Below are 21,895 nucleotides of genomic sequence, written 5' to 3' on the forward strand. Positions count from 1 at the left end.
TTACTATTATACAAAAAACAAAACAATATACTTATAATTACCTTCATAATCAACAATATAATAAAAATAATAACAACGATAATAATAATAACTCCATACTATAATTAATAACATTATTACCGGTATAATAATTCACTTCCGCGTCTGTTAGGTCCTGATTTGGTCACATGACCGTGATCTCGGGGAACATGGCGGCGAGCAGTGAGGACAGCGGTGTGAGGAGAAGACGGGTGGACAGCCCGAGACAGAAGGAGACACAAACCGGGGACAGCGGAGGAGAACATGCGGGAGACAAGGACTCGGGCTCGGACAAGGAGCACACAGCGGGGTCGCTACAGACCGGAAGCTACTGGCTCAGCCGCATCGTGCTGCTGCGCTCAGTCGCTTTTATTTACTGTGAGTGAAGAAGAACTTTGCACCGCAGAGACAGAAAAGATGTGGAGGGACTCATGCCGTTATTTAATGTCCTCACCAAAGTTATTGTTATCTCATTAAATGATGGTAAAACAGGCAGTGCACACGCGATTATACAGACACACACAACATATGTTTGCAACAATCATTATGTATGTATTTATTTTGTGTGTGTGGTCCATGGTCAAGTGTAAAGTTGACACCCTGTCACCAAATAACAAAAATACACACACTCCCTTGTTTCTTACGCATGTCAAACTTTTTATTTAATGCTCTTCTTCAGCAGAACTGTTAAAGGTCCAGTGGGTGAAATTTAGGTGAACGGGATCTATTGGCAGAAATCTAATATAAAATAAGCCTATTGATGTTTTCACTAGTGTGTTTTATCTGAAATGTATGAATTATTGTTTTATTTACCCTAGAATGGGCTCTTTATATTTAAATACTTTATATTTACATTAGTGCGAGTCCTCTCTACAGAGGCCGCCATGTTCTTAACAGCAGCCTAGACTGGACAAACTAAACACCTTTTGAGTTTTATGACAACTGCAGGCTGCCACAGTTTTTCTCTGTGAGGTGAGGGGTGTTCAGCTGCAACATGCAACTTCACCACTAAATTTTACACACTGAACCGTTAAGTTCGTTCATACTGGTGCTCCCTTGTGAAACACTAGAAACAATATGTAATTACACCTGTGTTTACCTACCTACATTGGTTTTCATTCTATACAAAACATTTTACGGCCGTTTTCCCTCTTTTTCCGTAGTGGTGGCGTTCAGCGTTGCTTTCAACCAGAACAAGCAGCTGATAGGTGAGCAAGGTCTGATGCCCTGCAAGGACTTCCTCAACAGCGTCAAGCGCTACGTGGGGGGCAAGATAGGCATGGCCGCCCTCGCGTACACGCCGTCCATCCTCTGGTTCTTGGACTGGAGCCACATGGATGCCAACCTGGATGGCATTGCCCTGGTGGGGATGGCTCTGTCGGCGTGTGTGCTGGTGACGGGAATGGCCAACATGGTGATCATGGCGACACTGTGGGTGCTTTACCACTCGCTGGTCAACGTGGGACAGCTGTGGTGAGTCTCGGATGATGGACTCATATACAGCTTGGATCATATGTAAATGATTAACTGTTTTGAATCTTAAATACTTTCCTTAAACTGTTGTTAATCACTACAGTATGAAAGAATGTCAGTGATGTTCTTGTCTGCTCGATGGCCAAAAGGCTTGTTCCAGCTAAGAGCAAGATTGGCTCTCGGTTCATAGAAGTCTGGAGGCATGCACTCTCCTCACTTTGAGTTTGACCTGGAGTCAGAGTCTTCTGCTCATATTTTTACACATTATATCCATAATTGTACAAAAATTTGCTTTAAACGTTGCTTTGACTTTGTCCTTCGTTAAAGGACTGATCCAACAAGTTTTTTCCAAACAATAATCAAATTGGGGGGCGAGGCTGATATGGATATTGGGAAGTTAATAATTTTGAGTGATATATCGACTGGAAAAAACTGGAAACTATTCCTGTTATTAAACCCTTATAGCTAAGACACGTGATTGAGGTTTGATATTTTACAGTTTAACCATAATCTTTATTATTTATAACTATAAATAAAAATAATACAGGCTAGTAAATTTTGAAAAGTTCTGCTTGGGTTGTGGCCCAATGGCCACCTTTCACCACCTTTTGACAATCCATACTCAAAACTGTTAATCAATTACTTTGAAGATAGTAGTAATAATGCTAAAAATTTTAAATCTTCACGTTTTTTTTTTTTTCATCATGATGTTTAAGACTGCTTCTGTCTCTTTCTTTCTAGGTACTCCTTCGGTAAGTGAACTTCATGATCCACACCAAGTGACTCACACAGTTTTCCACCTAAAAAGAGAAGTGGACGTGGTAAGGCCCCTTAAACTAAGGTCTCATTAACACTCTTTTGCTCTTTTGACACGTCTGATACATACGCTTTCAAACTTCCCACTAAAGTTTTTAGATAAGAAACTTTAATGAGGACATTTCTTATACAGTCCTATCATTTAATCCAAGAAGGGTTGGAATCGGCACTCCTGAAGATACTATTGGAAATTGATCCTAAACATTGGCTTTATATAAAGATGAACGACATTACAACTCTCCAAAAGTGAACCCAAACCCTTTTGATCGCTCCCCTGGTGGCTGGTTGCAGTATAGGTAATGAAGCATCTAAAAAAGATCTAAAAATATCCTAATACTTATCAAATAATTATTTCTCAAAGATTGTTTCTGTCCTTTTAGGTACTTGACTCATATGAGATCATATGTAAATGACTAACTGTTTAAATTCTATTTTTCAGTGAAGGTTTCAGAATCAGAATCAGAAAGGATTTATTGCCAAGTAGGAATACACCTACCTGGAATTTTCTTTGGTGAAAAGGTGCATACATTTAACATAAAGCATAAAAACACGATAAGTACTTCCCATAAGAAAGAAATAACTGTATATAAACCAAGTATATATACAAGACATAAAAGTTAAATAAAGAATAAAATGCAAAAAACAGATATATACAAGATATAAAAAGTTAAATAAAGAGTAAAATGCAAAAACAGATATATACAAGATATAAAAAGTTAAATAAAAAGTAAAATGCGAAGCAGGAGAGAAATGGGGATGTGCAATATGCAATATACTGTTATGTTATGTGTGTTAATGTAACATACATAATAAGTGCTCTTATTAATATTTTATCCATCAACATTTGTTGTCTCAATAAGCCCTGTGGAGCATTAGCTGCTAAATAGCAAAATATATTTCTTAGGAGTCGCTGGAGACCAAAATCAGAGCTAAATAGAGTTTGAACTTTATATGCAGATGATCACAACGAAGAAAAGAAAATCACTTATGGTTTTATCCTTCAAGTGCACGCAGTTGTAGAGTCATGGACGCAAATGAACATTTATGCTCATGCTTCTTAATCTAAATCTCACCACCAGCTCTCTTATGATTGTTTGCAGTTGGTTATTAAGTTATAACCCACTGTCACTGACTGAATTAAGGTTCATTGATGTACAGTACATATCCTCCCAACTTGTACCCAGTATACCGTCATGAATATAACAGTCAAGAGGGGGGACAAAGAGAGAAGGAAATAAGAAAGTATAAATACGAGGTTAGGGCTCTGGCCCAGATGAGTGGCGGGGTCAGTGGCAGCTCTCTGACTGGTTGATGAGACTTTGTAGTCAGAGACGCCAGGCCGATGTCTGTGGTCAGGAGCTGTGGCTCGTATTACTCTCTTACAGAAACATTTTTTTTTTTTTGTTATTCTCCCTCTCTACTTTACATTTGGACATATTATCACAATATGGCTGACAGCGCAGCTTCACGTCTGCAGACTAAGCTGCTCCAATCGTTCCCAAGTCTAGACTACAAACCAGAGATGGGGAAGGGGGGGGTGTTTTGGGGGCATTAGTGGCAAATGTTGTTCACTCATATGAACCCCTTAAAAAAAATGTAACTTGCAATATTGCATTTATTAATGTAACTTGAATATTATCAAATTATGTTGGGTTTTGTGTTTAGTCATGCTGCGACATGGTCTCTGTGTCAATCAGTCCACCACGTTGGTCCAGACTAAAACATCTCAACAGATATTGGGACGGATTTCCATGAAATTCAGTTGAGAGGTTCATTTCCCCCTCAGGATGAATTGTATTTATCTTGGTGATCCTCTGAAGTCCTCACAATGCAAATGCTGTATTAAATGTCACTCAGGAGAGCGTGTACCTCCACCAAAGGCCCAGTCCTCTTAAATCCAATCAAGCTGCAGCAAATTCCACACACTCATAGATATCAGTTCCCTGAATATGCCAGATTTTCTTTAAGTTAAGATCTGTGAATTGTTCCCTGGGAATTCAGTGAAAATGTAGAAATAAATCTCACAATGTTAAGGGAAGTAAGGAGAAAAATTCCGTGGTCTGCACCAAAAGTTTATGAGTTCTTCCCTGACCCACATTGCATCCTTCCACTGAGTTTTGTGGTAATCCAGGTCTTTGAGTGCATAACCACTTATGGAAAACAATGTAAATCCACCTTGCCCTCGCTTTCCACATTGGTGAGCCATGTGATATCGTCCTTATAAACACAGATAGTTATGGCGCTGGCTTCTCTAAGCTCTACACACTCACGACACCGACACTGATCTAATTTATTTGTATTGCTGCACACAGAATACAGCGAAACAGTCCAGGCCACTGAACACTTTGTAGCCTGCTGAACCAGGAACAGGGGCAGCTGACCTCCCCTCACCTCCACAGTCCTCTAGTCGCAGTGTTATTTTATCGTCCCACACCTGCTCTGCTCGTGCTTTTGGGACTGTGGAGCAACTATTGTCTCTGCTCTCTCACAACAGCAGGTTTGTTGCTTGAGCGTAGTGTCTGACCATTCAGACCTGGTGCGGAGAGGACCAGGGTCCAAACCTCTTATCTTTGGAGGGTCACAGAGCTGGAACCAATCCCAGCTGACATCAGGCGAGAGACGGGGAACACCCTGGTGAGGTCACCAGTGTGTCACAGGGCCAACATACAGAGACAAACAACCTTTCATACAAACAAAACAATATTTTTACCACAACTCCTCTGGTTACAGTGATCAAGTTGATCCGATGTGATCACTATCAGCGGTTTCAAATGTTTATATATTATTATGATAGCAAACATTCATAGACAACAAATGTACCATGTGGCAAAGTCCCCTGTCCACTATGGGTCTCCCAGCCTCAGCCGGACGACTGCAGCTCACTGGTTTTATAATTTGTTATAATATCAAAACATAGATTACATCACTCAACATAGATCAGCCTGGCACATAACCTCTCTTTCTCTGAAAAAATAGTTTATCACAGAAGCACAATGAATCATGGGATATGTTTAGGTGGGAAGGATCGATCTAGAACCTCCATTGCCTGGGGCTGGAAGGACACATTTGGAGGAGCCTCCACATTGGGACAGTCTAGTCGCGCTGTGATGCAATCATTCTTGAAATGCAACCTCGGAAGGATGCGGCCCCTGAATGTAGACACAGCTACTGCATGACCAAAGAGCAGTGAGTTGATAGAAAGTTGTAGTGAGTCCAGCACCAAACTGTCCATATTCTGCTGATTTGTCCAGGTTGGGAGAGCCAGCTGTTGGAGACCGGCTTTCTGGCCATTTTCTTGTGTCCGGTCTGGACTCTGTCCCAGGTCCCTCGCCGCTGTCCCCCCTCGCTCGTCTGCATCTGGACCTTCAGATGGCTCATTGTCCGCATCATGCTAGGAGCTGTGAGTATAACATTTTCAAAATATATCAAATGTATCCTGCGATTCCAGAGAGGTTACAAATTGGCTTGACATTATTTTGGTCTTGCCAAAAAATGATCTCATCACTCAGGTTTTTGTTTTCCAGCAAGACAGTACATTATGGAACTGAATGCATCATAGCTTCTGAAATAAAGTATCATGAAGTATGTTTCATATTCAATAATCTCTTCTTGCATGATTTTGCAAACAAATCACTTTCTGCTGCATCAAACTTCTTGTTGCGGTTATTGAACTTGTCAAACACTATTAAAGACAAATCAGATGGAATTTGTTAAAACCTCTATCCTGCCAGCAGCACCTTGACTAACACGTTCCCTGTGGAGAAAAACCCTGCTCTGACAGGGAGGAAGCAGATATATTAAATTCTAGCAGAAAGATGTGTTTAATACACACACACACCTACGCAGGAGTGTGAAGAAATGTACCAATTTCTCAACAGTGTTATTCCCCAGGATATTCTCGTGTTTGTCCTCCTGAATTTGGACCATTACTCTTGGAGCTGAGCTTTGCTATAAAACCCTGCCAGTATTTGGAAATCCAACCCAACTATATGGTCGGCTAAACAACATGTCTTGTTGTTTGACAGTTTCCATGGTGAATGTCAGACCACCAACTGGGTTTTATCTGCCAATCACTGCAGCCACCACAAACCCAGTGAGGTTTTTCCTATTAAGACCATGAAGAGAGCTGCAACACAGGGGTGGCACTTCAGCTCCACTTCACTTTCAGCCGTTCACTTCACAACTAAAAAGAACTGACATGGTACAGTGTCTGGAGACTTTGAAATGGAAATGCATCTGCACCCATTCTTACAGAATTATTGAACACAGAATCTCTACTTGCATGGAGTTATGAATATACAAGTGCAGAAGTAAATAAAAGTCATTCGTTTACAAAAGTTGCAAATTTGAGTTGATGTGTTTTGACTTTATATAAAAATACAAAAATACACATCCAGAATCAGTTCCCCTTTACTAACGGCAAAAGGTAATTTCAATGAGCTTTTGCAGGGATGTTCTCATTTGATGATGAGTCTGATTAAATAATTTGTTTGTTTTTTTGATTTTTTAATTGTTAATTATATTATCAAATATATGATTGTATTATACACATTAATGCACAAACCTTCTGTTTGTGTAATAAGAAATTCCTTTCGACATTAAACATTACTAGAAAGACTTTAGTAATTTCTTTACTTGCGCTACAACACTAATCCTTTAACTGATAAACAGAAAATTCATCTGAAATCATTCATTGTTAAAAGTACATTTTCAAGCAAAGAATATCTGATGGTTTCCAGATTCTTTTGGAAATGTTCATGTCTTTGAAAGCAGTTAATAGAATATTTTAATTGTTTGCAGACGCTAAAAGCCTTTGCACTTCAACGGCGCTGGGAATATACGCCACGGAATCGCGAATTTTCATCCGTGTGACTGTTCACGTTAAGCCTAATGTGATCTAGCTAATAATAATATAAGGATAAAACAAAGCGATGCCTGTTCAAAGTAAACATTTTTACTTAACAAAGGAAGAAGAGCGTCTCATTACTTGGTTCAGGCGCTGGAACTACCGCAGCTGCTTCAGGACGTATTTCAGGATGACAGTTCGAAGAACTGCTTCAACAGCTGGCTCCAAGATAAGGTCTCTACAAGCTCAGTCTGTGTTTCTGGCATAACATTCAACATAGGACAAGAGAGCAAATATCCCTTGTACATTTGAAGGTCTTCCACACTAGTTTGATGATAAGTTGCCAACTAACAGCAGATATCAGGAATAACCAGCAGAGTGAGTGACCAATCAGCAGTTATGAACCTTAGCGTTATCGGTTCTTTCAATCATTCAATCACAAGACACCCTCTGTTAAGACGGACCCACCACAGGCTGATGGAACCTGGGTGTGGGTCCTTAATATCCGGCTGCCCAGTTGGGATCTCTTCTCCTGATCCAGAGCCATTGGCTGCAGAGTTGTTCGTTTTATGGTCTGGCGCAGGGCTTGTCCATGGATTCCCAGAACTTTCAACACCTTGATGTTGCAATAGACACCCACTATCCACTAGCATATTACTGTTAGTGGATGGTGATATTGTGTCATTACATAATGTGTGTTGTCCTGTCCAACTGTGTTCAAACTATTTCAACAAGTTACAAACAGACCTGGCTAATATAAGTATAAATACCTCAGTGCAGTGGGTTTAGCTGATTCCATTTTGGTGATAATCCAGGCCGAAGATTTTCACAATGAGATTTACATTTTTTGGTCATTTATAACAATGCAGCATTCAGACGCTGGCAAGAATGTCAGACATTTAGAACTTTAAAGTTAAAGATCCAAATAACATTCACATGCTATTCTGTCAGGAAATCACTTCCAGATGCAGAACAATAAACAAAAGGAAACTGTCATTGAGGCTTTGACTTGGTTCATTGAAGAACTGATACATTCCCCTCGGATTTGGGCTCTTTTGTCAAATGTATAATTTGAAGGTGCTTTGAACAGAGATTACATGAGATTATGATGGCGGAGCTCTCGTGGTTTGAAAGGGCGGAGTTTGAGCAGAGAAAAGACCCCCCCCTGCTGACTGTGTAGCATCTTCGCAGTGTTAAGCAAAGTAACACCCCCCTGGCACGGTCCCTCATGTGTTTCAGTTGCCCTGGTCACAGCCTATCTGTCTGACTGCCTGCGGCTCACCATGACTCTGTGGCTTTGACTGTGAACACAACACAGCTTGGTCACTTCCAAGTCTCTTCAGTCAGTCAGTAAATGAGGTGATGAGGGGAAGCTGGGAGCTGCAGAGTCCAGCCATCGTGTTTCTTGACTGTTTGTTCCAAGTTATCACCCTGGTTACTGTCTACATAGTTTAACCCATGATTTAAAGATGGCATCTGTTGTTATGAAGCATTAGTAAGGGAAAGTTATCCACATGCATTGATATTGAAAGCTTACATTAATACTCCATATGGGCTGGTATGATTTGATAATGACAGCTTAGAGATTAAATATGAAAGATTTGTTTCACGATTATATAATATATATATACAATTATCTAATTTATCAGTATTATTGAGGCAATATGCTGAATATGTTCAAAAAGTACTGATATAAACTAAAGTAATGTAACCAAGTTTTATATTTAAATAATATTTATTATCAGTAAAAATAGTAATAGAGCCCCATTGTATGAAATGGGCAGCATTTAGGATGAAGAAGGAAGGCTTTAGCTTCCTAAAGAAACTGTTTGCTTTACAATCAAAACTTCTGGTCATGAAAGTTTAAACAAAACCATAAATAGGTCAATGTTCATAACAAAACACCTATTATGAACAAAGTATTGTGCAGACGGCCCATCATATTATAATTTGTGCTGCCACAGTTTCATAATTATCCAGATGTGTTTTGTACTTCTCAAAACAACAGGGATCTCTAACTTGGTGTGCACAGGGCTAAGTGCTGTGCTACATGCTGCACACTTGCTCACAAGCTACCATGTGCTGGCCCCTTAATCCATAATGTTATTGCCGTCCATGCAGGCAGTCAGACCTCATAGTTTCAGTTGCAGATTTGACATGCAATGAAGTATTCCTCCTCATGTGAGAACTTGTCTTTCCCTATTAATGCTGTCTACCTGTCACTCAAAATCTCTTGCATGAGAGTCACCTTGGTACAAAAGCAACTATTTGATAACAAATCTGATGTCAGGTAAAACAACACAAAAAGGTGGAGGCCAGAAGTTTGGCAACTTGTTACATTAAGTGCAGTAGCAGCTCTCCCACTGTTACAGTATCAACCATATTACCATGGTAATGAAAGTTTGAAACGGTACAACTAATTATTCGGTATACTGTGAAATCAGTAACTGTATCATCCCTATAGCAGGTATTGACGTTACATTTCCTGTTTATGCTTCACTAGCTGTTGTAATAGTCGAGTGTAAATCTCCGTACTTTAGTGGCCTTTTAACGACAGAACATCTGCTAACACAGATAAAGCACCATCTGATAAGTGAAGTTATGGGCTCAGTAAAACAAACCTCCATCTCTCACACACGCACGGCCCAGCAGGTTGTCCAACATATAGTCTCAAAAATAAATCAAATGTCATATGACCATCTGTTGTTCTAATCAGGAGTGTTGACATATGGATATCTGCTAGATAACACACTAATTACTGGTTCCATTAGCTGCTCAGAGGCCTTTTTAATTTGTGCTGCAGCAGCTTGTTTGCAGCAGCAGCAGCTGACTGAGGGTAATCAGACGATAAACTACATCTAATTTGATTTTGATGCTCCAAAAACATTAATTAAATACTGAAAGACAGAAGACATAAGAAGGCTGAACTTTTTCATGCTGATATTCTCTCTTTACATTGTAATGGTGTTACTGAAGATCCACTTCGATAACAGCTCTGAAAGGGTTAATAGTCTGGTCTCGCTGTTTGAACACTTTGTTAGAGTGATACATTTTCAGAGTATTTGTTCACGTGTCCATGTCACTGTCTGTAAAATTGCTAGATATAGAATTTTGCAACATTCTTCTTGATTTCTCAGAGTATCTGCTTTTAAGTGTGACATCGCAGATGGAGTTAAAGGTTTAAAACTTTACAAGTTCACATTAAAAGCTATTATTTAAAGCTGTTTGTAAAATTATATTAATTGGTTTTAAATTGATGACGTCAGCAGTCGGCCACTTTTGTACCAACATTTTGATGACTCTGAGATGTGGTTCCAACTTGAGCTGGCGTTTCCTAGAATTTTACCAGTCGGGAACAAATTTATTCCAATAATGAACCACATGAACGCAAACACTTTTAAAATGTCTTATGTCACAAATGATGTGCGGTAAATTGGGTGCCTTATTGGAAAATTAGATTTTGTTTTCATCTGCGTGTTCGGAGAAGGACACCGAACCATCCATTTACTCATGATGAAAAGTTAACTTCTTAAAGGTTTAAACCGAAGAAATGCTTATTTTTGTTAGAGACTTATGTTGGGGGGGAAAATCCATTACCTTTTTCGTTTAATTATTGAATGCAAAACCACTTATACTGGTGCTGATGCTACCATGGTTCCTGTTTTTTTTAAATGTGAAGACCTATTTTCATTGTTGGGATCCAGGGTAAACCTTTTGCTGGCCAATCCCTCACATTTTAAATGATGGAGTGTACCTCACGTCGAATGCATTTTTCATCAACGTTTCAGTGTATCTGAATTTGTGTGTGGAGACTTGTGGTCTCTGCCTCACTTGTTTATATAGAACTTTTTAAAAACCTTTTGGTGATGGAATCAACGGTTTTCCTGTATATTTCATTTAAATGAGTAGAAACCTGTCCACAAATTACAACTTACTTTTATTACATACATGTTTTTTAAGTTTTTAGAGGATTATATTTGTGTAGAAACTAAATCTGTAGAAACTGTCAGTTTAGTCTTGGTGGTTTTCCTCGAGGAAGCCTGTTGAATCATTTCCCCGGGGCTCTTGACACTCTGCTGACTGCTCTGAATATCAGGTTGAATTTAATGACATTTCAGGATCTCATGATTGAGTTGGATTATCAGCAACATCTTCTGACGCAGCAGCTGCAGCCGAGCTCATAATCGGCATGAAATGTCCTGGTTCCTCTAAATCTGGTTTGAAGGGGTTAGTGGTTAATTTATTCCACATTCCATGGCGACCACATGACGGGCTGAAGTGTCTGTATTGACAGTCTCGTGGCCTGGATGTGTTGGGTGAAAAACAGGCACAGGGCTGAGGATATGTTTCTCTGTAATCTGCTGGTTTTTCATTTTCTGTTTTATTAAAGGAATATACACACAGACATATTGAGACATATTTTAGTTTAATTTACTTTATCCTTTTGTGCAATGACCTTCAATAACCTGCTCATACACTGAAATATGAAAAAAAGCAGAATAAATACCATGTCTTGCGGTCAGTATCAACAACCTTCTGCCCACAGAAACTGCTCCATCTAAGATTTTTTTCTATTTTTTTATTGACTCGTCTTATTTTTAGAGTGGTAGCTCCCGTCCAGTGAGGTGCAGCTTTGTATAGTTGGATTTATAAGCGCTAATTTCCAGAGCCACACATCTGTGAGCTGTTACTGAGAGCGCCGAAGGTCGAGGAAAGCTAATGATGTGTTCAGACAGCACAGCAAATTAGATTTGTTCTTTCAGATTCGATCCTGAAGTGTGACTCTCCACTTTGTAATGTGCTGCGTAACATGCTAATCGCAGCACAGCTGGGACTCAGTGCCGTCTTACAGAGCTGCAAGCACGGCTGGAGGCTCTCAAGGGGCCATTGTACTACACACACACACACATCAATTATATTTGGTTTTAATTTTTTCTTTCTATGAATGAGGGGGGGGGGGGGGAGCATCGGCATATTAAAATATCTGTTTGAATAAGCATTCAGTCAGGGACCTTCACATAGGCATGAACAGGTTCTGAATCCAGGCAACAACACACAAGGCCAACAACTCTTTCTCCTGAATGCAGGACGTCTGTGTCAATCAGCTTGGCATGTGTGACGACATTTAGGTGGTCAAAGGACAAGGTCACCGTGTCCTCACAAGGCACATTTTTTGCCTTGTGAACACAATATATCTACAGTGCCTCAAGAGAATCCTCACACATTTGGCACAAACATGAACTTGGACTCAGTGATCAACTGATTTGATTTTGGTGGTCAAAGGTCACAGGGCAACGTGGAGGTTGCCTCACAAAACATGTCTTTGGCCTCTTGAATGTGATATCTACAGAAATGGGATTTCCTTCAAGTTTTGATCAGTTGTCACTTGGACTTGAATATCAACTGATTACAGTCACCATGACCTTTACCTGTCTCCTGAAAGAAAACAAATATGCAGATAGAAACTGCACTGGTTGGCAGATGCAAATAGCCACAGTGGTGTTTTTCTAGTTATTTATTTATTTTGTTTTCTTGCTTAGATTCCCTGTTGTAAAACAAATTCTCTGTGTCTTCTGTCTTTTCCAGGGTCTCATTAAAATCAGAGGGGACCAATGCTGGAGAGACCTCACCTGCATGGACTACCACTACGAGGTGTGTGTATGTGTATGTTTGTGTGTGTTACGTAAGTGTATTTTAAGTACGTGTGTGTCTGTGTCATTCTTCCTGGGAAAAACCTTATGGTGTACACAAATGTCCAGTTTGGACATTTCCAGATGCAACAGCAGTGAAGGAGGAGTCTGGCAATCATGAGCAGTCAGAAAGAAAACAAGAGAAACTCAGATTGTGCTCAACATAATAACCCAAAGCTGTTTGCTGAACTCTGGGAAGTGCAGCACATCAATAAACCCTGAGAACCAAACATTTCACCAAAACTATCAAATTGCAAGTTCAGATGACACTTGTTACAGTGTGCTATTATTGTAAATCATTCTTGCGGCCGATTCTCTAAAAGTCTTGTTTTTTGAGTTTCCCAAAGGTCGACTCTCCTTGTCATTCTGATCGTCTTAGCACTGATCCAGATGTACAAAACATTACTCTGTCTGCTGACTGATGACAAGACGGCTAAAACCAAACCGTGGCAGCACATTACAGTAACCGCTGTCGAGGGTTTCAGCAGATCGTCAGCCTCGTACACGGAGCACGAGGTTCTGCAAATCCAGTTTGTTTGTTTTTCCCCTGTTGGACGCTGGACTGCTCTGACCTGCACTGCTCTGTGTGAGGAGGCTGCAGAGGCCCGCCTTCTCTAATTAACATAGAAAGGAATCCACTGGCTCCTATGGCCTGGCGACTGTGGCTCAGGTGGTAGAGCATAGATACACTGAAGGTGCATTTGAATGGTTAAGCTTTTGAATGGCCAACAAGAGTAGAAATGCCCTATATAGATGAAGACCAATTTCCATGAATGGAGCTGAAAGAGCCATTAAAATACAATATAGACACTGACACTGTCAAAGATGAAATGGGAAGGCCTTACATGAGGAAATACTCTGGCTGCTGTGGGGCTGGATAGCGAGTTCAGTGTAAGAAGATAATGTGTGTGACATATGGAAGTCAATTAGGAATAATATACCTCAAATATGAATTGGAGCTATAAGGTTTCCTTCCTTTGTACTCAGTCTGGGAAAGAACTTTCAACATGGGCAACAGTTCAACATGTAGAGAGCGGCTGATGAGTGTTAAGAGCCTGAAAATAGATTATATTAACCTTTTAATAAGATGACTGTTTTCACAATAAAAGGCATCATCGTATAGATCAATACATGCAAGCTTATTGCTAATGTTAGCAATCTATTTTTGTTTGACATTACAGTGTATGTTCAAGATTCTTCATTATACAACTACTGGTTGTCAGTCCGTCCCATTCCTGTGAACACAATATCTCAGGAACAAGTTTGTTCAAATTTGGTAGAAACAGTCAGTTGGTCCCACGGATGAACTCGGTGGTCAAAGGTCAAGATCACTGTGACCTTACAAAACGTGTTTGTACTTGTGAACATCTCAGTAACATATTGAGATTTTCTTCAGATTGATGTCGAGGGTCAAAGGTCAAAGTTGCCTCTCAAAATATGTTTTACGCCTCTTGAACATGATAATTCAGGTGTCAAAGGTCACAGTGTGCTTCTGAGCCTGGAAATTAACATATGTAGAAGGAAACCTCAATAGTTGGCAGGGCAGTAATTGTAGTTCCTCATTTTTTGGGTTAAAAAAGCCCCATAACCAATATCCAACATTTCTTAATATGGTGCAGTCAAAGGCGTCTTTACCCCCTGACTCATTGATCAGCCACCAGCAGTGCAAAGATAAGACCTTGTAAACTTATGAGTGATCTAACCAATCAGAGGGGGTTAAAGTCAGGTGGTAGCTCCTGGGTATCACTGGACTGCAGGTACACTTCAGCCCATCGGCTTCAAGCCAGTATTAGGATCTGGAAAATGTCTCTTTGGCAGTCTTATTTCTCTCCACCTCCACGAGCCTCACAGAGCAGGGAGAGGGAGGGCTTTGCTGTTAATTCTCATGCTAGCACTAGCTTGGTCTCTAGAATTGGCATATTCACGATTTTAAGCTTTGATTTAAACCCTGGAATGGGAGAAATACATGGTGACCACTCTTCTGTGCTCTTAAAAATGTCATTAAAACGAGTGTAGTAGAACATGTACGTCACCAAACAAATCAAACTTAATGGTCCATTTTCTATGTGACCTGCTCCAATCTCAACTGTCAACGGCCATACTGGCAATGGACACACACACAAACACACACACACACGCAGAAAGCCACTGGCGCCAGGTGAGACCTTATTAACCCCCCTCCGACACACTGCTCCCTTTCAGCCCTGAGAGAAACTGCAGGTCTCCTGACTCTCAGGGGGCTGCGTAGGTGCGTTTCGGCCGTTGCCGTTTTGTTTGCTTTGGTTTGTTTGTTGTTACGCAGCTAATTTGCAGGCCAGGTGGGGTTGTTTGGTTGTCTGAGGTTGCAGGCTCCTTGCCCTTGGATTTCCAGAGGTGTTTTGGTTCGCTATAGGTTAAATAACAACTCCCTCGCTTTTTTCTCTTCCATTCCGTGAACAATGAGAGTATAGACTAGCGTGCTAACAATCTTTTCCGTTTTTCTGTTAAACCCACCTATTTCTGTGCTGTATTTATTTTTCACCACCTCAGCTGACACTGTTGTTCAGCCATTACACGTCAGCATGCGACCACCTAACACACACACACACTCTTAATCATACGTACACAAACACTGCACAGCTCTGTATGGACCTCTGAGTGTTTTTTGTGTGTAGGTGGGGTTTCCTTTATTTAAATAAAGTTCCATCTTTATTTAGAACATGTGGCATCAGAAAATTGCTCCCCAACCTGGGCTGAGACAAGGAATAAGTGCCAAAGTAAAGCAGAGGAAATGTTTGGTGGGAAATACAGAAACAAATCAGACACTAGTCTTAAAACACATTTCAGAATGTCTGTCTGTGGAACACATATCACGCAGACCCTTACTTATCTGCTTTGTGCCTGACAGGTTTTCATAACCGTAGGAAATGCAGCGTCAAATTTCCTGCGATTTGGACAAGAAACTCTGTACACAACGTCCAGCACACAAACAATAAAAAAAAAAAAGCGACACCATATTGTAGAACTATTTGAGTAGAACTCACTTATAACAAGAAATTATTCTGAAGAAGCTCAAGAGCATCAACAAAGGCCAAGTGAGCAGCCATCTCGAAACAGGCAGGTGGAGAACAGGCACTGCAAACTTTTGATTATGTGGACAAACCCTCTCCTGACAAATATCATGTAACATAATACTGACTTCAATGAATCCGCTTCCCTTGTTCTCCTCCTCCATTCCATTTCTTTCCAGACCCAGCCGGTTCCCAACCCCATGTCCTACTACCTGCACCGCTCCCCCTGGTGGTTCCATCGCTTCGAGACGCTGTCCAACCACTTCGTCGAGCTCGTTGTGCCTCTCTTCATCTTCCTGGGCAGGCGGATGTGCATGGTCAACGGAGCGATCCAGATCCTTTTCCAGGTGATGCAGTTCACCAACAAGGTTTAAGATTCAAAATGTGAAGCCAAAGGGTCGTGATCGCCACCTGGTGGCTGGCTGCAGTATAGGTCATTAAACCCACCTCCTGCATATCAGTAAATGGGACATTTTAGGTAGTTCTTGTCACACTGATGTTTGTTTAAGTGCTTGTTATTCCGGTAAATTTGGTTTTAATTGGTTATATGAAGCTATGCTATTTGTATCAACGAAGTTGTTATTGTAGGACGGCTTCATAGCTTAGCTTCCTTGTATTTAGTTAAGTGCATAGACCTACATTCATTCAAGGAAATCCAGTGATTATATTACAAACCTCACGTAGCAGCTCTGCAGCAGACACACTCCTTGTGTGAACAGACGTGCGTGAGATACCACCGGGGGGCGATCAAGATTATTTGGCTTCACTTTTATGGACCTGTCATGGTGTCCATCTTTATAAACAGGCTAGGCTCAATACTTTCATGTCCTCTGCATACTTTGTCCTACCAAAGTGGAGCACCTCTTCTGATGTAAACTTATAACTTATAATGATAACATTTTGAAGTATTATGTAGGCACTTCTCTCTACATACTATGCTAGCTTTATGTCTTTTCTCTCGGCTTTATCTTCTGTACTGTAGGCGGTTCTGATCCTGAGCGGGAACCTTAGTTTCCTAAACTGGCTCACCATTGTTCCCAGTCTGGCCTGTTTCGACGACGCATCCCTTGGCTTCATGTTTCGCTCCGGAGGCGGAGCCAGAGAGGCGGTGCTGGCGATACAGAATGACGATGCAGCTGGACGCACCCACAAACCCACCAAAGGTATTTCTTGCTGGTATCACTAATGGTTTAAGAAGAGGATCTGGTCATGTTGGAGAGGGAATTATGGGAAGAAAAGGGATTAACACTTCGACAGCTGAGTAGCTGGGAAAAGTATGACATATAGTTTACTGGAATTAAATGTGATGTCGCTCACATTTTTACAGCACACACTGTTCAAAATGTCGTAAAAGAGTGAGAGTGGCCTCTCAGTAATTGGTCTCGTTGGACCCATTAGTGACTAATTTATTGGAGGATGCTGAATAAAAAATAGGTTTGTACCTTTTTAGTGTGAGCAAGTTTTAATCACTTGAACAGACCGAGAAAGGCCGCTTCAGTGTAATAGGTTTGAGGTGGATTATGTTGATGTCTTTACCATGCACGGGATAATCAGGGCAGTCACAGGTAGGAAGGAACTGATGGAGACTCAGCCAACGTTCGTCAATACCCAGCGCCCTATGATCTAACTGGCCAAAGCTTTTCCACAAGTGTTATAGTGGTCACTCACACAGGGCTCTATTTTAACGATGTAAGAGCAACGGTCTAAAGCGCATATCATGCCCAAATCTACTTTTGCGGGTTAAACAGTGGAGAGAAAAGGTCCCGGAGGCGGATGCACGGTTCAAAAGGGTTGTGATTCGTCTGGAAGTGAATCATTCAGGTGTTTTGGCTGCAGCGTGAAGGAGAACAATCGTACCCGTCCCCTATTCCCTTTAAAAGCAAGCTGCACACCTTGATGGATTGCTGTTACAATGTCAGAATTGTCTGGTAGTAAAGAAAGGAGACTTCTCAGCAGTGGAAAACAATCTGCTCATTCCTGTGAAAGTTCACAAGCAGGGGCGGATCTAGGAGGAGGGGGGGGCCAGAGGGTGACAAAGAGGTTTATTTTTTATGTGGTTTTACCTTATTTTACTGTTTGTTGTTATTGTTGTCATCTTCTTTGCTGTTTGTTTGATCTATTTACATATCTCCCCTATTTTAGCGGAATCCCTCAATCCCTCAACTTTTTATTTGATTTACAAATAAATTGACATGATTTAAGCTGTAATTGCAGTTTTCTTTTGGGTCTCTAAGATCACAACAGAATTTCACAAGTAAACAACATTGTAACAGCTCATTAATGCTGAAAGGGAAAAATGATGACAAGTTTGGCTCAGAGCGTTGTGTAAGATATGAAGCTGATCTGTGAAACACAAACAAACCCATAATCAGTTTCCCTCTGGTCTGAATATTAAGTCTTGATGTAGTCTGATGTAGCATATTTTCTTGGCTGTATTTCATGTTTTATTCTTTGTCTCCTCTGTGTTTGTTTGTTTGTGTGTGTGTGTGTTAGGTATGAGGATACGCCGGGTGGTGAACATTTGTTTGGGCATTCTGATTGGCTGCTTGAGCGTCCCAGTGGTGACGAACCTGTTGAGCTCCAGGCAGGTGATGAACACCTCCTTTGACCCGCTGCGCATCGTCAACACCTACGGGGCCTTTGGCAGGTAAGGTTAGGGGTTGCTTGGGTCAGAGGTCACAGGGTGGGACGTGGCTATAAAACGCTTGAAAAAAAACAGAAATTAAACCTAAAATTGATACTGATTTTGAAAGACAATTTGAAAAAACAAGTGCTCCGTGTCTCACTTTAACACAGTGACAGCCTATTTGTACTATAGGGCTATTTTTGTGGTGTTAGTAGTACAAGCTGTGGATGTCACACCATCTACTGTTTATTTCTGCTGCACGTCTACTCTCTTCCTGCCTGGCCACTCTGATTTTTCTCTTCTCTTATAAATGTCCTGAGTTCTACATGTGTAGAAATCAACCCTGACCCCTCGTCTTGCAGCTTTAATTACTATTTAATCCTGTTTTGTTTGCCCCCCCCCCCCCAGCATCACCAAGGAGCGTACCGAAGTGATTTTCCAGGGCACTCTGAGTCCAGATCCCAAGGACCCAGAGGCAGTATGGGAGGAGTACCAGTTCCTGTGTAAACCGGGGGATGTTTACCAGAGACCGTGCCTCATATCACCGTACCATTACCGACTGGACTGGCTCATGTGGTTTGCTGCCTTCCAGGTTTGCACACCTTGATTTTTTATGTTTTTTTAACAACAAATCTGCTTTGTGTAGACACCAGGGGGCAGTAATTCCTTGTGCTTACTCCAACGTCTTCTCAGTATGAGACACTGGTTATAATGTGAGCCCTCATCTGTTCATCAGCTATATCCCTCTTTCTTTCTCTCTGTGCAGACGTACGAGCAGAGTGAGTGGGTGATCCACATCGCCGGACGTCTGCTCTCCAACGACCGCACCGTCCTCTCCCTGCTCGACCAAAACCCCTTCCATGGCAGAGACCCCCCCAGGTAACTCAGTTCAGAGCTCTGCATCTTTCCACTGTGCAATCTTTATTATTGATTCAGATTCAGGTTTATCTGTCACTTCCATCACTGCAAAATGCCGTTCTCTACAGATCAGGGTGGATATGAGATTAACAGGAAGTCAGTGGACGTTTAAAGACCTTGTGCAATTAATGCATTCTCTATCATCCTTTGGTGTTGGTGGAAGGAATGAGGGGAATATGAGATAAACACTGTTTTTGAATGACTTCTAAGTTTGATCTACAGTTCAGTATTACTCTTGTATTTCCTGGACCTGATCCTGACCTGTCAGTTTCACATTTGTCACAAGAGATCGTACCCACTCACTTAAGTTACATAGAGCAAGAACAGAAGGTCAGGGTGAGGATCGGTTATTGAAGAGGAAACATTATCCCTATTCCTGTTTCATACTCTGCCCTCTGCTGGTTGAGATGCCACATAAACTTTTAACTCATGGTGTTCAGTTTGGGGGCTTGTCAAGGATATTTGCCTTCCCCCTAGCCGTTTTCAGACGTGACCACTGGAGGATGTCCAGGAAGTTGGTTCTGGACTTTGTCCAGAGTTTGGCTTTCACAAATGAACAACGCAGCAGGAGATTCTACACTCAGACGTGTTCACAACATAGAAATCTTCAAGGTGAGGGGCGATAAAGCAGGCAGAGGCAGGAAGGAACGTGTTAATTCTCCTGCGGTTATCGGGTGTTTTTGTTTACACACATCAACAATTACGTCTGCTCTTATCACCACAAACTGTTGAAGCGTGTACGTCTTCTACATGCGTTCTCTACGTTTTTCTCATTTTTGCGCCTGAGGAGTGTTGGATCTCCTGCTGTGTTCTTACATCGACTCCAGACATTCTGCAGACTTTATACTCGGGGGCGTGGGTGTGAGAAAGTCTGCAGAAAGTCCTGAGACTCTCACTCAGACATATGCGTTCACACATACCGCCCGAAGAGGTAAAGGAGCTGGAGAGAGGCAGCAACAGTCTAAATTTAATACTAAAGAGAAATCAACAACAAACTTTTACAGAAATTAGCAAAAGGCTGATGGGCCGGCCACAATGACCAAAAGAAGGAGAAGCCCACAGACCCACCCACAAAGATTCGTAGGATCTGGGGACCTTCCTCTAACCTAAACCGACATCAGAACTGAACCTGACAGAAAGAAAGCCACGAAAACTCGACTACCGGACCCATCAGAGAAAAAAGATAACAAAATAATAAACACAACATGCTGGGCAGGCCGGTGCTGCTGCAACAGACAGACACACTTCCTGCTTTTCCTCTTTATAGTTTCCTCTTAATCAGCCAAACACAGTTCACCTTAGGAGACGAGAGAAAAACAGGACCCCATGAGTACAAAGGTAATGTGGCATCTCAACCAGCAGGGGGCAGAGAATGCAAAGGTACCATCAAAGTCATTTTGAAGCTGAAGACTTGTAGAGTTTTGCTTTATGTCTCCTCGGACCTCACTCTCCTGTGTCCTCATCCCTCTCAGGTGGGTGCGAGGGGAACACTTCAGGTATAAGTTTAGCCGGCCGGGCAGTGCCAGCGCAGCCGAGGGGAAGTGGTGGCTGAGGAAACGCATCGGAGCTTACTTCCCTCCACTGGACCTGGAGGGACTCAGGGGCTACTTCCAGTCCAGGAACTGGCCCCACCCACACATACCATCAAAGAAGACGTAAAGACTCCACCTCAGATAATCGGCACATAAAAGGAAACGGAGGACGACACACGCTGATGTGTGGCTGAGGTCAGTTGCAGGACAACGCTGCTGGAGTCGAAAACTGTTACAAGGAGAGAATCAAAGGACTCGTCAGGTTTTTCAGTTTTGTCATGGAGACTTGCTTAATAAAACAATTTCTCAAATCAAGCATTCTGACATTTATTCCCAAATAATGTGATGAGTTTTGTAATTACACCGCGTTCCACATTATTATGCAAATTACACTTTTCTCAGATTTTCCTAAATAGTAATGCACAGCCAGTCAGTATAATTTTCAAGTCATCAACTGTTAAGAGTATAATTCAAATTTTATTGAACAAACCTCCAAATGATAACAGTATTTTTTAAAAAAATAAAAAACTCAAAATGCAGTGTTCCAAATTATTATGCAGAGTTTCTGAGTTTCAGAGTTTCAAGCTATTTTATAGGTTGTAAATAACTAAAAATTGTCATTTGTTGAATTTGCAGCATTAAGGTCATATTTACTGAAATCAAAAAAAGTTTTAATCAAAAACATCTTAACAGGTCAAGTTACATGTTAACATAGGACCCCTTCTTTGATATCACCTTCACAATTCTTGCATCAATTGAACTTCTGAGTTTTTTGATAGTTTCTGATTTAATGTTTTTGCAGGATGCCATTATAGCCTCCCAGAGCACCTGCTTGGATGGGAACTGCCTTCCACCCACATAGATATTTTGCTTGACGATGCTCCAAAGGTTCTCAATAGGGTTAAGGTCAGGGGAAGATGGGGGCC

At 41.3% G+C, this 21,895-nt stretch overlaps 1 protein-coding gene across 1 annotated transcript; it reads left to right on the plus strand.

The window, feature by feature from the left end:
- The first annotated feature begins 167 nt into the window (after positions 1-167).
- On the plus strand, positions 168-21,284 carry lmf1 (lipase maturation factor 1). Its single transcript, XM_061094450.1, has 11 exons — positions 168-396; positions 1,182-1,491; positions 2,233-2,243; positions 5,559-5,707; positions 12,740-12,805; positions 16,073-16,240; positions 16,876-17,056; positions 18,387-18,540; positions 18,928-19,111; positions 19,286-19,398; positions 20,910-21,284. The coding sequence occupies exons 1-11, from the start codon at positions 168-170 to the stop codon at positions 21,094-21,096; spliced, it is 1,752 nt and encodes a 583-aa protein (XP_060950433.1). The 3' UTR covers positions 21,097-21,284.
- The last annotated feature ends 611 nt before the right edge of the window (positions 21,285-21,895 follow it).

This window comes from Limanda limanda, chromosome 21 (assembly GCF_963576545.1).
Source record: "Limanda limanda chromosome 21, fLimLim1.1, whole genome shotgun sequence".
NCBI classification, from domain to species: domain Eukaryota; kingdom Metazoa; phylum Chordata; class Actinopteri; order Pleuronectiformes; family Pleuronectidae; genus Limanda; species Limanda limanda.